This window comes from Magallana gigas, chromosome 10 (genome assembly GCF_963853765.1).
Source record: "Magallana gigas chromosome 10, xbMagGiga1.1, whole genome shotgun sequence".
NCBI lineage: Eukaryota > Metazoa > Mollusca > Bivalvia > Ostreida > Ostreidae > Magallana > Magallana gigas.
The window spans coordinates 13,175,924-13,191,846 of NC_088862.1; the positions used below are offsets into that span (position 1 = coordinate 13,175,924).

The 15,923-nt window shown below is 33.0% G+C and overlaps 1 protein-coding gene across 1 annotated transcript; it reads left to right on the forward strand.

Moving 5' to 3' along the window:
* The first annotated feature begins 27 nt into the window (after window positions 1-27).
* On the forward strand, window positions 28-14,732 carry LOC105334084 (zinc finger MYND domain-containing protein 11). Its single transcript, XM_011437404.4, has 15 exons — window positions 28-176; window positions 564-655; window positions 948-1,152; window positions 1,477-1,617; window positions 4,287-4,367; window positions 4,718-4,901; window positions 6,965-7,023; window positions 7,886-7,963; window positions 8,427-8,545; window positions 8,957-9,030; window positions 9,289-9,515; window positions 9,964-10,059; window positions 10,439-10,732; window positions 11,243-11,428; window positions 11,547-14,732. Exons 2-15 carry the CDS (start codon window positions 579-581, stop codon window positions 11,667-11,669), a joined length of 1,944 nt encoding a protein of 647 aa, XP_011435706.3. The 5' UTR covers window positions 28-176; window positions 564-578; the 3' UTR covers window positions 11,670-14,732.
* Window positions 14,733-15,923: the final 1,191 nt, after the last annotated feature.

Below are 15,923 nucleotides of genomic sequence, written 5' to 3' on the forward strand. Positions count from 1 at the left end.
TGTGTTTTACGTCACAAAGCTTTGCGTTTCCACCAAGGCGATGTTTCAGTGACGCGTCTCTTTTTGTGAATGACGTTTTACACACGACACCATTTTCATGGTTGACGATAGCTTACTTTTGCACATATTTCCCCGATTTTTTGACAAGACCAGCGCATTTCAACCAATTTAAGCAGGTAATATTCACAAAAAATCGTACGAAAGATTTCACTGTGTCGTTTTGAATCTTACTGACACGATCGAGTTTGATATCGACAATGTTTTGATGCAGACATTTAATCTATATCATAGCCGGTAGACTAGCATGAGAATCAAGATGCATGCCTCACTCTGTTTACTGTGTGTGTAAGACACATGTAAACATTGGCATATTTTAGTAAATTTGGTCTCCATATCTCTTAATCTTCGCAAGAATAGATGTGGGTTTCTGCAATTGTATACATGTCAATTCGACCCTAGTGTAATTCGAACCTTTACAGTTAGATGAAAAAGGAAAGTTAGAATAAAGTGGCATGTGATTGAAAACAAGGGTCATTGATTATACATGTAATTGCTCTTTGTAGTGGTAAACCCCAAAAATGGTGCGTCCAGTGAAAAGACGCAACTCATCTGTGGCGTACACCAAATATCTCATAGAGGCAATCAAATACATTAGGTAAGATCAAAGTTGACCTTTTTATTTTATGCAATGCATCTAAAATATACATAAGGATGTAGACCTTAAAATTCCATTAAATTTAATATTAAGAATTTTTTCTTTTATATCCCTTTTTAAATTTATTTATCATAGACTTTGATTTTAATTTTTTTTATTTGAACAACCTGAATATTGTCTAAATATCTAAAAATTTGCCTATAGGGCAATCAGGTTGAAACAAACAGTTAAAGTTCCTTGAACAATACCTGAATATTAAGATATTTCTAAAGATAAATCACCTTTTATGCAGGCATCAGAAACAGATTCCAAATGTGGACAGAATCTCTCGTTACATGAACCGAGAGTACGGTCTCTCAGATCAGTTTGTGGAGAAACACCTCCATTACGCGGTGAAGGACAGCATCATCCACTCTTACATGGCGGTCGGCAAGAAAGGGAGCATGACTGGGGTGGAGCAGGAGGGCTTTAAAATTCCAGAGGATGAGGAAGAAACTGTGAGTTTGAAATCTTCCCAAAGTCTGCTCATAGATATCATAAACAAGTAATAATATTTTTAATTTTCACTTTCACATTTTATGTTCATTGAATCAGAAGTGGTGAGAATTATCACAGGCACACTGCTTTCGAGACCACACTATTTGAGAGATCTGTAGATTATTTATGATCATGGTTATTCTTTATGATAAAGAGATTTGTAGTTCTTAATTTACTTTCATTTTCCACTTTCGTTCTCATAGACCTAGAGAGGGGATCATAGATATTATACTAGTGATTTATATATTTACTTTCATTTTCCACTTTCATTTTCATTGACCTAGAGAGGGGATCATGACTGGTACTGCTTTGAGTGTCACACCGCGGGGGAGGTCCTCCCCTGTTCGGACTGTTGGAGAGTGTTTCACCCCAGCTGTACCCTGGAGGAGTGGACTGGACCCAAATTTACCTGTAGCATCTGCAAGGTAAGAACGCAATGTGAACATTCAAACCATATTAAATTACTGTAAATTCCTTATTAAATGTGAAGAATTAATATTCGTGTAAAATTGCGAGAAGCAGTCCTTGCAGATTTTACAAATCTTGCTTTTATTTTTCAGACTATTTTGAGCTATATGAATTTAAAAACAAAAAAAATTAGAGCTCACGATTTTATATTATATTCTCGCGATTTAATGCAAAATGCATAGAATAAGGAATTTACAGTCACCGTAATACATGTGTTTATATGTATATACAGGAAAATTTTTGTACCATTTTAAAAAATTCACAAAGAATTTTTAGTGTTACCATGATAATTAATGATACCATGGTAAGCAGGTCCAGGGAATTATCTGTACGTATATAGACCAGTATAATGGTCATACATGTAGTTTAACCAACTGGTTTTCAGGCTTTTAAAATTGTTTGTGTGCAAATTCTTTAAAATCTAACTAAAACAACAACAACAAAACTAATATGAGAAGGCTATTTGCAACAGGCAACAGATATTAAATCATTACATTTAAATGAATTATGCCATGTCAGTGAATTTGATTTTAATGATTTGAGATCTATCACATTGTTTGAAATGATCAGTCTTCATGAAAATATGGGTTCCCATTTCTGTACTAAGTGCAAACAACAAAAGTCAAAGCTTCTTTAAGACTTGGGACCATATTAATCAGTGTTATTTTCATCAAGACTGAAAAAATGAATTTTATTATACTCTTAACTTGCATTTAATAGACAATTTATGTGCTAAATACTGACAATGTTTTTCTTTTTCTTTTTTTCCCTGTTTTGTCCCCACAGGACATTGAGGTAACTTTTTTTTGTTGATTTAGGTCCATCTTTTACTACCAGTATTTATTTGTTGATTTGTTTACAGTTCTCAATGTTAGTTATTTTATTTCTAAGTTTTATTTCTACCTGTTAAAATTAGTCTTTCAAGTTTATGTTCAGTGTTTCATTAATTGAATTGGATTAGAGTCTCTGTATAGCCAATATTTTTATATTTAAAGGGTTTTCTATCAGTGTTTTAAGTTTATTTTTGGGGTTTTTTAATTTAAAAATTAAGAACTTCTTTTTTTTGGTGAGAGAGAGAGAGAGAGAGAGAGAGTCAGTCAGGAACATTAAATTTGAATTACTGGTAATGTGAACAAATGAAGAAAAAGTTACTACACATTTCAAGCAAAAAAATATATTTCTGGGGCTAAGGGAGGGAGGAAGGTCAGAGCTAAAATGATAGTTATGTTTTATTAGAAGGGATAGGAGCAATTCAAACACTGAACTTTTAACTTATTGAGCTAAGATTATCCATAGAAAGCCTCTGAAGATGACTCCATTATACATGAATAGATAATTATCGATAATACTGCTTTTCATGTTTTTGGGGGGGAAATTGCAAAATGAAACAGAACATGCAGCAACATGTACATATCCAAGGAGATAGAGCTTTCTGTAATTTCTTGCCTGGTAGAAGGTATCTGTGGGTTATGACAAACGGAACTTTTGCTATAGAACTGCACAGCTTTAATGAATTGTGCATGCCTGCAAGATGTCACCATCAAACACTGTAGAGGTCAAATTATATGCTTTGGAATTCAAAGAAACCTCTTGATAGCTGAGGGGCTGGAGACTTGCTGAATGGAAAGAGCCATAACTTTTCTCAACCCCAGCCCTGCCCTAATTCCCTCACCCCCAGGGCTTATAATTAATGGCTGCAGTTTGTACTTGTATCTGGCTTTGGTGCTGACAAGTAGATGTCGCTGCACAATTGGAATAATCAGATACTTGTATATTAGAGTATTGTGTAATAAGATATGTTGGATAGCAATACACTATGTAGAAGAAATGCATCTTGATGATTTTTAATCAACTTTTAACAAGTATTTGAACTGAATTTCTCTGTTTAAATTTTATTATTATGAAGTATATGTTCAGACATACAAATTTAAAAATAAAATGCCATAATAATTAAGTTTAGGTTTGACAAATTAAGGTAAAGTAATAATGCTGATGATGAAATATAATTTACACCCCAGCTCTCAATAAATAGAGAACCTGGGGTTCTTGCTCCCATTACATGTATTCTAGTACAATGTATGTACATGTGTATTTGTATAGCACCAAGTATTGCTTCACTACCCTACCTTACTGTGGTTTCATCAATATTCGTTGAATACCAATTTTCATGGATTTTGTTGTTAAGTTGATCCACGAAATTAATTGTTCATTGAAGTACAATTTCTATTAAGATTTTGTATTGATAGGGTCATTGGCCTCGAATTTACGTATCCTTGAAACTGTGATTTTCACTTTATCCACGAAAATTGATGCCCTTGAATATTAATGAAACCACAGTATATATTGTAAACCAATTTTTATTTGCATGCGAGAAATTTTGGCAAGAGCCTCTTCTTCAGGAATATTTTCTATTGCAAGCCAGTCTTCAAATATCTCTGGTATTTTTCCAGATAAGCCACATCTTGTTCATAAAAATTTGTAGCCAAAATAAGTTTTTGCATATGAAAATTGGTTTACAGTAGTTGGAGAATTCCTATATATATGCCACCTCTCTGTTATTCGAATAGTGGTTAGGGAATTTCATGTTTTAAATTATTCATGCAATTTGATATAATTTTCAAACCAGGCATCCAGAAAAAAGAAGAAAATCAAGAGAAGAATGCTGAATACATTGTTAGGTTACACAATACAAAGAATGAAAGAGAAAGTAAGTTACACCAAATTACAGAGTAAAAGAGAAAGTTATACCAAATTACATGCATATGAATTGAGGTTGAAAAATATTTTGATCAAAGAAAAGGGATTGAAAAAAATGAAGTTTTAACAAATTTAAATACCGCTTATTCTGAATTTATTTAACATTATTAAGAAATAAGGCCACAAAATGTGATTAAAAATTAATGACCAGTCAATCATAATTAAATTGAATGTACTGCCTAACTTGTAAATGCTTTTGACAGAGTTGTTGCCCTTTAGTTTTGGCATTTGCCGTATATAAAAATACTACTAGCAGAATATAGTAACTTTTAATATATACATTTTATTTAATGCAATTAGACCAAAGAGCTACACAAGATCGGACACAGGGAGGAAGAGAAGAAGTTTGAGAAGTTCTTTGTGTACAAGACGATGGATCTGAACCACATTGAGATGAGGGTGGACCACCATAAATACAAGACGCTGGAGGAGTTCATGGCCGACATTCAGCTGATCTATCACAATGTGTACCTTATATATGGAGGTAATGAACTCGCGAAGGAGAAGATTTCTAAGGCTTTCGTTGATGTTTTATGAATGTTTCTTGTTCTGTATCTTGAGATAAAAGGTAAACACAATGGGTACCTCATACACGGAGGTTATAAACTCACACTGGAGATTTGTTAGGCTTTCGTTGATGTTTTATGAATGTTTCTTGTTCTGTATCTTGAGATAAAAGGTAAACACAATGGGTACCTCATACACGGAGGTTATAAACTCACACTGGAGATTTGTTAGGCTTTCACAGACAATTTTTGAATGTTTTTTGTTCTTTTTCTTGAGTTTAAAGGTAGAAATGAAGTTTTGGTCAGAAAGGTATACTGTATACAGGATTATTTTTACTCCGTGTAATTTTCGCCCTTTTATCATGAGAAAAGTTTCTCCCTATCTTGAATTTGCCCAGACACAGTTATTTTAAGGTCAGACGACACGTTCTTCGAGCATCTTTTTTTGGTCTCCTCGCAAACAAGAGTTCCAATAAAAATTATAATCTTTATAATTATTTTCAAAATGATTAAAATTTACTTATTAATGGACATATGACTATATGGCCGAGTGGTTAGAGCCAATGCCGCCCACTGCCAAGAGCGTAGGTTCTAGAGGCCGTGAGTTCAAACCCGGCCCCGGCCGAGATATTGTTCCAATATAGTGAATTTCGCTGTGCTGTATATTTATTTGTTTTTATATCAGCAATTCAAGTGTATTTTCAAGAAGATTATATAGGAAGTTGCATTCTCTAGTATTTTGCAGAAATGCCTGGTAAGGTATCCTAATTTTTTGCAAGAAAGGTTATCAAAGTAGTAGTAAACCATTAACAAATTCCTGGAAAAAGTTATATAAAATTGAGGAACGTGTCGTCTGACCTTAAAAGAAAGATAATTTGAGACATTGGAATTTGTCCAGTTTTGAATTTGTTAAACTACAGTAATATACTTTATTACACTGCCCAACCAAATATGCCTTATTTACATGCAATTTATTTGTTATGAAAAAAAAAATGCTCAGAATATAATCTTGGCAATGTGAAAATAGCTCACACAGAAATGTCTTGTAAAATTTTTTTATGAATTTCACCTGAAAAGAGTTTCTTTTTATTAATGCATGTATGGTAATATACATATTAATTTGCAAAACATAGAGTACCTAGCACATAAAACTCTTTATTACCTAATCAAAGGGATTTTGTTGTTTTATTACATATTAAATATTTGCGTCTATTTTGAACTGCCGGTCAATAGACTGCGATCTATTAGACCGCCGGTCAATAGTCTTCGATCTATTGGAGCGCCGGTCAATAGACTGCGATCTATTGACCGCCGGTCAATAGACTGCGATCTATTGGACCGGCAACGTATTTCAGAACGCTGGTATGTTAATGTTACATCCTTTCGATAGTTCTCATGGAATGTATATTCCTTTACATAGACGCTGTTTTTAGTACTTGGTGAAACCAAATTCAATGTTATCAAAATGGAGTATCAAATAAGCAATAGTTTTAAAGCCTGATATAAGGTAAAAGACTACATGTATTTAAAATCTAATAGGTTGAAGATTCCCCCTTCTTTGTGTAAACTATTAAATTGAGATGTTGTAATGCATGCAACAGGTTTTGTGCATGTAAAAGATGAAAAAAAAAAATCTTAGTATATTGCATAATGGCACGAAAATCATCTGCAATATGCAAATTGCAAGCCCCGAAAAATAAAAAAGGAATTAGGTAATAAAACAATTATTTAACGCTTGAACAGTCAATAGACCAGAATTTTTCCCTTGGTGCAGGGAACAGCTCAGTATGATCTATTGCCCTCGGCCGTTGGCCTCGGGCAATAGATCATACTGAGCTGTTCCCTGCACCTCGGGAAAAATATTCTGGTCTATTGACTGCTAAAGCATTAAATAATTGTATATTATTTGATTTTCAATTGATGTTTATAATGTGGAATTCATACAAAAAAGACCTATATGAAATTCATATGATACACGGCTGGCCGTGTATTTGAATAAAATTAAGAGATATTTTACTGATGTCTAAATTTTCATTTTCAGAGGAAAAGAAAGGAATGGTGGATTTGGCCCAAATACTGGTCACAGACTGTAAATATGATGTAAGTTACTGATAGTCATAATGTAAGCCCAATGTGTAGATACTGAGGAATCATTAGATTTCGTGGTGGCTCAACTTTCGAGAATTTGTGGGTTCCTCTCATCCATGAATTAACATCCTCCATGAATTAATCAATTAAGGTTAAAAAGTCATAATTTCTTATATTGGAATCAGAGAATACACAAAATTACGTCCCCACGAACATGTAAAATTTAAGCAATCCAAAAAAATTGGCCCTTACGAATTTAAATTATTCCACAGTAACTCTTTGATTCTAGATCTGTTTTATATGGTATTTATTCTATTGTTTGGAGCAGAGTTCCAAGGAAGTTGTCTATCTCTGCATACTTCATTAGCATTTCAATATAAAGTTAGTGAATTATTTTTCAAGATATCTATTATTATTGAGGAGATGAAGTTCAAAATTTAAATGTGCAATTTTGCAATTCAACACTTAAATCAAACAGGATTAATGTAAATACTCAATGCATTGGCATGGTAGCAGAGGATAAGTAAGAGCGAAAGACACTTATATTGTACTGTACATGCAAAACAATTTCTCGAAGCTTTTGGATTCTTCACTCAAGTTTGCTCTTGATTCAGAATATTTTATTGATAAACTCAATATGATTTCACCACTGTCCAGTCAACCTATACATGAACTCTCACAAGTGCTCAGTCAAGCAGTTTGACTTTTGTACTAGCTAGGTCATAGAATGCAATAGAGAATGTTTCAAACCTAGCTGATTTGCAACTTTGCAGCCTATGCCTGTTAAAATGCATTTCACATGTGTACAAAGAGACTTTTGCAAAACTACAAAAATATTTGCTATGTGTAACATATCTAATTCTTCCACTTTCAGATAGAAGAAATGAGGCAATGCAAGAATTGTTACTACATGTCCAATGCCAAACCCAAGGATTGGTTTTGTCAGCCCTGTGTAAGTATCATCGTGTAAATTTCACATAACATAAAATATTGTGTGGTCAGTGGACAGCTAGTACATGTATAATTGACAATAAATGTAAAAAGGGAGATGCTGTAAACAAACTTTCAAAACCTTATAGAGAAACTTTTGCAAGATGTGTTATAATCTTTTTGTTGCAAATATTTCTGTCCGCAAATCAGACCTTTCAATATTGATATCGTCACCACAGTGAGTCACCAGAAATCAGTCAATCACTTCTTAATTGAAATATAACGTAACATAATACTGTATACTGAAAAATATTCGCCCCTTTTACCCTCAATGTCAGCGGGCGAAACCGTTTGCAAGTGAAGAAGGGCGAAATTATAATCGGGCGAAAATAATCCTGTATATAGTATGTCATTTATGATAATTATAATAATTGCAAAGATTTTGTAAATTCTAGTTATATTTTTTTGGGTTCATGCTTTTACAGAATCCTCCACATGAACTAGTCTACGCAAAATTAAAGGGCTACTGCCATTGGCCGGCCAAAGTGATACGTTACGTGGCAGATAAATATGACTGCCGATTTTTTGGTGCACCTCATCAAAGGTATGAAATCGGTTTTATGATTTGTTAATGCATGTGTTTTTAGTAGAACATTTATTCTGCCTTAATTTCATGTTAATTCCTTAAATTAATTTGATTTGAAAAAAACCTATATTTGCAGTAAAATGTTTTTCTGCCTTTATCCCACTTGTTAATTCCTTAAAAATATTAGACTGACGTATCTTTGTCTACTGGTACTTAAAACAATGTAAATTCAAATTTAAGTGCATTCAATTTAATACACATGTACAATAAAAAATATGCCTTTTATCATTATTATAATGATATTGAACTGATCATTATGGTAAAGAATATGAATTACACTGTACATGAAGATTTTGGCTGTCTGTCCTTTGCTAGCCATATAAAGCAAATATGAGCACTAGTAAGATGAATTATACACTTTCTTTATAGAGCTCTTATACCTAAGGACATGATTAAACCTATTGAAACTAACATCAAAACCCTAACAGTGAAAAGATCAGCAGGTAGACCCCTCTCTCTCTCTCTCTCTCTCTCTCTCTCTCTCTCTCTCTCTCTCCTACATTTTGTACTCTCTTCTTTTTTTATCTATCTACCACAGAACATATTCTCTCTCTCTCTCTCTCTCTCTCTCTCTCTCTCTCTCTCTCTCTCTCTCTCTCTCTCTCTCTCTCTCTCCTAACTCATAGGCATGTGTTTAATCTTCATTTTCATTTAAAAAATGATATATTGAAAACGAAATCAAATTATTTGTATTTGCAAAGGATTTGTAAAAGCATGTGAGGAGCTGGCCAAACATCAGAGACTCCTGGCAGAAAAACACTACACGGACGACAACTCCGACTCGGACGAGAGTCCAGCGGACAGTGACCAGGGGCCAGAAAAGATGGAGATGGGGGGATTGGAGGAGGATGAGGAGGGAGAGGATAGCAGTCCACTGGAGGTCAGCTCAACCAGCGTCAGTCCAATGAAGAAACGCATCTGTCTGAAGGTCAGTGTGGTTGACTGTTAGTTGTACCCACAGCCAAAAAATGTTTCCGGGAAGGGGGAGGCGGTATAAATGAGGTATTATCATGTCTGACTGCCCCACTTATGTGTCAATTTAATAACTTTCTAATGCAGAAAATATCAGAAACGTACACTTCTCAACGTGGTTGTTCATGGCCTATTGGGGTGTCATTATGACCTTGATCCAACGTCATCCATTACAGGTCAAGGTCATACAAATGATATTTTTTCCTGTTGTGGTGAATAGTGAGGCCAATAATCAAGAAGTAGTTTGTTTAGTTCATGAACATGTATACTAGTTTTTACCAGGTGTGCGCCAGCAGTTTTTTACTGGGGGGAGGTGGCAGTCTTCCCGTCTCATGAAAAAATATGTTTATTTAATGGTGTGCTCCTGCAAGACTGTAATTTATAATAAATTCTTCATTTTTCAGGCTCCAACCCCAGAAGACAATAACCTTGTGACCTCCAGTGAGGACAAAATTCCAAAGGTCACCATGTTGAATGCTTCCAGTCAGACCATCACAAAGGTCAGTGTCTGTGAAAAAAGGGGGGTATTTGTGACACAGTTGAAATTCAGCATATCAAACACTTAGTTCTTGAATACTGTGATATGTCTATGTGATTTTTAAATGTTTTCATGACATTGTTGTCAATGATGAGAAAATATTTTTTCTCTATGTTAGGCATTTGAAAGGGATTGATAGATAAGAAATGAAATAAAAAATACAGATAATATACATGTATACATGATCGAATCTAAGAAGAGACTCAATGGACTTATCAAGGTTCAAACATGATCACATGATCAAACAGCTTCATTAACTTATCTTCAAGAACTTGGTATATATTTACATACACTTACGTAAAATCTGAGATTTAAAGTTAAAAGATTCAATGTTTTATCAGCTAACCAAGAGTCAGAGTATACAGACAGACCAAGAACCAAAACCAGATTCAACCAGTGCCAAACTGGATCCAGCCCAACCAATCCAGTGCAGTCCAGATGCTTCTGATGCTAAAAGTGGTGAAGATGAGGCCCCTGTACTGACCCCCAACAATGGGGCCACAGAGGGGAAATCATCAGAAATGTCCTGTAATTGTGATGAGAAGTACGAGAAGGTGATAAGTGACTTGAAGGCTAAAATGGAGAAGAACCATCAGGACGATAAAGAGAAAGCCCTGGAGGAACTCTCAGATAGGGTGAGTATACATAACAGTAAAGAAGAGAAAATCATCATAGAAATTTTAACATGTACAGTACAGAACTTGCATGCATCTCTAGCTATGCAAAACAAGTAGTAAATGGATGTATAAGTTTACTTGTTTAAGTTAGATAAACTGATTTCTGGCAATTTTGGCAAGTGCTTGTGAGTGCTCTGCTGAACAAATCCCTAGTGTGCTTGTATTTGTTTCAAGAGGTTTGAAGTTGTAATTTGAAAATGTGAAAAGCTTAGTTCAGGTTTGAAAGTTCATTTCTTCATTGTATTAGTGCATATATTTATATCTGGAAGTTGATTTGGATAATTTTTTTCATTGATTAAAGATTTAAACAAAAATTAAAATATATCGGGTACAAATATCTAAAAAAAAAAAAAAAAAAAAAAAAAAAAAAAATAGAAAAGTTTAAGCATTTTTATCTGAAGTTCAGAGTTGCCCAAGAATGTTTAGGCAAATGAAGAAAGTATCATAAATTTCTGTTTCTTCCATTAGCTTCAAAAAGACTTTGAAGAGGACAAGCAGCAAGCAGTGTCGCGGGCGATGGCCAACATGAACCGCGAAATCGAACGCACCAAGCAAACCACGGAGGAGAAGTGCAAGAAAGAATACATGGAGGAGATGAAGAAACTGGCAGCTAAACACAAAGATGCAATATCAGCAACCAAGAAAAAACAATGGGTAAGTTATACAAACATGTTAACACAAAGTGCAATATCAGTGACCAACAAAAAATAATGGGTAAGTTAGTTGTTTTGTATGCAATTTTTTAAAATTATTTTTTTCGTGACAATTTCAGTGCTATAACTGTGAGGAAGAAGCCATGTACCATTGCTGTTGGAACACCTCGTACTGTTCAGTCAAATGTCAGCAGGAACACTGGCACAAGGAGCACAAACGCGTCTGTCGACGGAAACGGTAGCCATGGCAACCAACGCACTCCGTCATCCTTCAGGCAAAGGGAGACCACTGGCTTCAAGAAGACTCGAGTGAGCGATTGTGATGAGACAATTTCTCTGAATTTAATGATAAAAACTTGTGAAGTTGAAAGACGTTCCGTCAGCCATGTTGAATTTTGTTGCAGCAGACTTATAATGAGAAGAGTTCTCCAGTTTAGTCAATATATATTTTTTGTTGCCATTCGTTTCATAGATTTAAAAAAAATGTCAGATTGTAGATATCTTGTATGTTAGAGTGTCGGTGAAGGTTAACTGAGATAAAATCTCAATCTTTATCGAGAGAAAAAAATCTTGTATACACACATAGTTATATTGTACATACTGGCATATATGTACCCATATACCTGTTGTAGATTTTTTTATTTTTTTCTTTCAATTATTGATGAATCTTTATATTTTTTTTTTTTTTTTGACAATTTGGAAAAATTTATATTTGGGATTTTTTTGAGTATTTTGATACTAATAAACGTTGCAGGTTTTGCTTATACTGATTTAGTTTAAACAGTAAGTTTTAATTTTGCTTTTTTTTTTCATATTCATGTACATGGATTGCTACGTGAATTAAAGATTTTCTGACTGTTCAATTACATGGTATCATTATTACATGTAAGTCAGAATTAGAACTTGCATTTCTTTTTGAAATTTTTATCTTATAGAAATAAGATGTCAGATTTTTACAGATACAACGTCAGACAGCTTTCACTTTACATTGTTCATAATTACACAACTGGCGTTGATTTATTATTATCATTCACAATAGCTATCAATGTTGACATATTCTGTCAGATTTAGCTTGTTGCTCATTGCATTTGTCAATACTTGAATAGAGTTGAAGTCAGTCTGATTAAAATCACACCTTCTGCTAGTGGAAGGTTTTATTTAAATCAGACTGGAGTTGATTTTAATTTTAATTTTATTTAAATGCAAGGAATTAATATCTGGGTAAAATCGCAATAATCAGATCTCACAAATTTTAAATCTCATTTTTATTTTTTGAATATATGTAAACTACATGAAACTATGATAAAAATTCGGCATTCGAGATTTAATGTTGTCGCGATTTGATGGAAAATGTCTGAATCGCGGAATTAAGTACTCACGTTCAATAAGGAATCTACAGTAAGTAGACTTTATTGTAATGATCGAAATCAGCATCCCTCCACATCCATTGCATTTAAACTCTATACCTTAAACATTCTACGATGAAAGTAAACTTACATCAAATACATGTATATTTATAAAATATATTATATACAAGATATTTGTCATGCGTGTACATTACTGGTAGATTTAACAAAATTGTATACCATCTTTTATTCTCGATGACTTAATTTTGCTATTTATTAATTGAAATATAAACTAGTTCGCAGCGACTAATTTTTCGGGATGAAGATGTAGATTATCTGGAAAAAATAAGATCAGTAGAGAAATTTAAGGTCTAGTTCACGTCGAGAAAAATTTGTGATGTTGAGGCTCTTGTGAAACCTTGCAAAATTTCTGGCATGTGGATAAAAGTTGGTATACAGTATTAAAATGTTCAACTTGACTTCATGTCTCACTTGCACACATATTAGATAATCATATTACACTTACAAATTGTAATCCTTTCAAAACATTTAAACAGTGTTCATTAGTTGACGATCGTAATTTGTATGATTATGCTCCAAGAGCAGTTTCTTAGGATATATTTTTTTTTGCTTTTTTCTTTCTTTTTCTTCTTAATTAATTTTCAGTATGTGAAAATGTCTCTGTTTGTTTAGGGATTTAATTTCTAAAAGAGGAACACATGAAATAGGAAAGTTATTAAATGTTAAATTTCAAACAAAAACAAAAAAAGACAGTGATGTAGGAATGTAAAAAAAAAATTGTTCTTGAATGGCAGTTATGAAATAGAATTGAAATCCACTTCACATGCCTTTGTACGAATTTCTAAATGTTGATTTAATTAACAAATGTTCTGTATCTCCTTAAACATTCATGAAAAAAAAGAATGATTGTATACAGCTTTTATAAATAAATGACAATACAGTGTATTTGAATAGTTTTGGTATGATTTCTGTCTTTAGTTGGTATTCTTGCTTATTTCAATTGGTATATACAGTGTATATAATGTTTTACTATGAAATTTTACCTCATTTGGTTTGGCGTCCTTTACAAATCAATGGCATTTTGTATTTGCAGTGTACTTATTCAGGTAATTCTTACTTGTAGCTGGAATCATTCAAATTTGCTGGGGCCAAATTGTGTGGATAGTTTAAACTTTCAGACTTTTGAAAATCATATTTTTATGATTTAAAAATTATAATCTTTCAAGTTAATAAGAGTATGTAATATGTGACTGTTCTAAACACTAAAGATGATGAAAAATAAATCCTGAAGTTCACAATTACTAGTATATAATTATATATGTATAAGGTATTTTCATACTATAATTTTCCATGATGTCTTTACAGAATCTGATTTGAATTTTGATATCCGTATTGAATTTTAAAAAAGTCAAATACTTGGCTGGATTAAGTAAGCATTCTCATGAAAAAATATTTGGCCAAATGATTTCCAAGTTAAAGACAATGTAGGCTTGATATACCTATAGCAATAGAAATAACTCTTTTTTGGTAACTTGCGATTATCAATCAATGACAAAACTGACAAGTTATATAATTTGCTTACTTTTAAATTTTGCTTTGCAGGACACTATGCTGAACTTGTTCACAAATCAAAAACTGACGATGTAGGTGGTTTTTATTTTGGTTAAATTTGGTTCATTCATAACTGTGTTGGTTCAAAAATGTTCAGCTGTCAATGATTTTGTGTAGCAGGGGAAAAAAACCTTCAGTCCAATTTTACTTTTTTGTATTTACTTAAGAACGTGTACAATGTACATTGTCGTATATAAATTTTACATTTTCATAGATCTTTGAGAGCTAGAGAAATTATACTTGTGCACGTACTTAATTAGTAATATGTTTTGATATTAATTATATCATCAAATGGTTGAAATGCAGGAATAAATGTGAAAACTATAATTTTTGTGATTGATTTATTTCATTTCATATTGTTGAATTGTTAGGCAAATAAAACCTTTATGTGTACTCTCATATGTAAGTTTTTGCCCCCCCCCCCCCCAAAAAAAAATGTAACAAGCATAACTGGTCATTCTATTTCAACGAGAGTTATTTCCCTTAATAGATGAGGACGGTACCTTAAAATGCATTTGTGATTATTCTCGGAGCTTTTATCATTATTGATAAATAATAATAATAACAAAGAATATGTGACCTGAAAATTCTAGATACAAAAACTTTCAGCATTCGACGGACTTAAAAAAAAAGCTTGCTACTAAAAAATGTCCTGATTTCTGTATTTATTTAGATATATTTACATTTTCCAGTATCTTTGCCTGTGATAACACTACGTATCGATTTTGTACTATATAACCATAATACAAATGACGCCAAAATGAGGCGCCAGCGGGGTTTGTTTATTTTTATTTAAGTATTTAATCGTACGATGGCTAAAAATTATATAAATATAAGTAATAAGGAATCATTCTTTGAATATTATGAGGTGATAATTTCGGTCTGGGCGTGATCAAATCTATCATAAAGCCCTTCGGGCTTTATTGGATTTGATCACGCCCCGACCAAAAGTATCACCTCATAATACTCAAAGAATGATTCCTTATTCCTTATATATACATATAGAGGTCATTATCAACTCACCACATTCTTAAACATTTGCATCAAATCTAACCTGAGAACGAATATAATTATATGAAGGAATTAAAAATGACCACAATAGAAACAAAAGTCATTAATTAAATACATAATGAAATACACCATTCACAGAAAATCGTTTTACTTATTTGAGCTTTTATTGAATACTCTTGTTTTATCTTGATACCCCAGCGTCCAATTTTAGATCTTGATCTTTAAAGTTCTGCATAAAAACGTCTTTCGTGTACAAGTATATAATGATAGCTCTTTATGGAAGATGGAAGAATAAAGAGCTATATCAGTATACTAGTACATGAAAGACGTCTTTTATGCAGAACTTCAATCTTCATTGGTGTTCGATCTCCAAGCACCATCAAGATTTTTTTTTTTTACATCAAGGTCAAGATCTAGTAAATGAAAGGTGCCTACAGGTTCATAAAATTTAAGATATTTATTCTTTCAATGCATGATGCTTCATAACAAAAGCTTTGTTCGATAGGG